Source organism: Tupaia chinensis, unplaced genomic scaffold, assembly GCF_000334495.1.
Source record: "Tupaia chinensis unplaced genomic scaffold, TupChi_1.0 Scaffold145659_1, whole genome shotgun sequence".
Classification (NCBI taxonomy): domain Eukaryota; kingdom Metazoa; phylum Chordata; class Mammalia; order Scandentia; family Tupaiidae; genus Tupaia; species Tupaia belangeri.
The window spans coordinates 251711-253103 of NW_006205516.1; the positions used below are offsets into that span (position 1 = coordinate 251711).

At 43.5% G+C, this 1393-nt stretch overlaps 1 protein-coding gene across 1 annotated transcript in view; it reads left to right on the plus strand.

Annotated features, from left to right (window-relative positions):
• The window catches only part of RPL39 (ribosomal protein L39), a 4818-nt gene extending 3813 nt beyond the window's left edge, over positions 1-1005 (plus strand). Inside the window, exon 3 of the mRNA XM_006168258.2 lies at positions 884-1005. Coding sequence (XP_006168320.1) covers positions 884-932 — 49 coding nt within the window. The 3' untranslated portion in view covers positions 933-1005. The remainder of the gene's footprint in view (positions 1-883) is intronic.
• Positions 1006-1393: the final 388 nt, after the last annotated feature.

Here is a 1393-nt window from a genome sequence, read left to right on the forward strand (position 1 = left end):
ATGTGCGCACAATGTGTTGTGAATTTAAAATAGCCAGGGTCGGCTGGTGTGTTTAAAGGCTCTAGACTCCACATGGCCGACCACGGTTCAAGTCCTGGACCTGGTGGCTTTCTCACTTTCCCTCTCTCTTTCTGATCAAACTAAAAGAAAATATTTAAAAAAAAAAAAAGCCTTGAATCATTTTGGGAGGCTAGAGTTTGGCTTAACTTTTTTTTATTATTATTATTTTACTATAGAGCATGTGTGTTTGACAGGGAAGAAGGGAAGTGAGAAATCACCTCCCGGGGCCATGGCCATACCACAATTCCATCATGATTCTCTCAGGGTTTTGGGCACACCCTCTTGGCATGATTTTTCAAGCTACTGGGTTTTGGAACTTGTACCGTGTAGTCAGCCAGGTAGGTTCCATCCAGCTGCCTTAACCTCACCAGAGACAGGGAGACAAAAGGCAAAAAAAAAAAAAACCAGCCCCCCAGGGGGATGTCCACACCACAATCCCTTCTCCATTCTGTTGGAATTTTGGGTGTGTCCACATACATTCCCTGCGTGAGTTTTAAGTCACTGGGTCCAGGACTGCAACCACTGTTGACTACGTGGGAGTCCAGTAACGTAGCCATTATGCCATCTTTTGAGACTTTGGGTACATGTACACACCTAAACACCTGGCATGAATTTGAAGCTACTGGGTCCATGACTTGGAGTCCAGAGACTTGGTCACTATACCACATGCCAGTAAAACTTTTTTTACTCCCCAGAAAGAGCTGCTTAACTGTTATGGGAAGGAACCACTTTTTTGTGGTACCTAAAAGGCAGTTTCTGGTGAGGGACAGGAGCTCAGTTACAGTTGGTCTGCGATTGTAACTTGTAATTTTTTTCTGTGTAGGTACAACTCCAAGAGGAGACACTGGAGAAGAACCAAGCTGGGTCTATGAGGAACTGGACAGGATGTGGGCCACATATTTATGCTGTACCAAGGTCACTATAGGCTTGCCACATCAAGCCGAAAATTTGACTGGACACTTGTGTTTATTGGGGAAAAAATGATGCTTCACCTTGTCTCTAAGTTCTGCATTGGTAGGTTGGTTCAGTAATAAATATGTGAGACCTTTTGTTTGGAGTACTGTCATTTTCTGGTGTGTGGAGTACTGCCAGGGCCTAATGTAACACTGTCCTGTAGAATTTTGTGTGATGGGGGCTGGTGGGTGGCATGGTGGTTAAGGGCTCTGAACTCCCACATGACAGACCACCGTTTGAGTCCCAAACCTGACAGTTTGCTTTCTCACTTTCTCTCTCTGTCCCTTTCTGGTCAAATTTTTTAAAAAAATAAACGTAAATAAAAGAATTTTTAAAAGAATTTTGTGTGATTAAAGAAATGTCTGGCTGCCAAGTACTT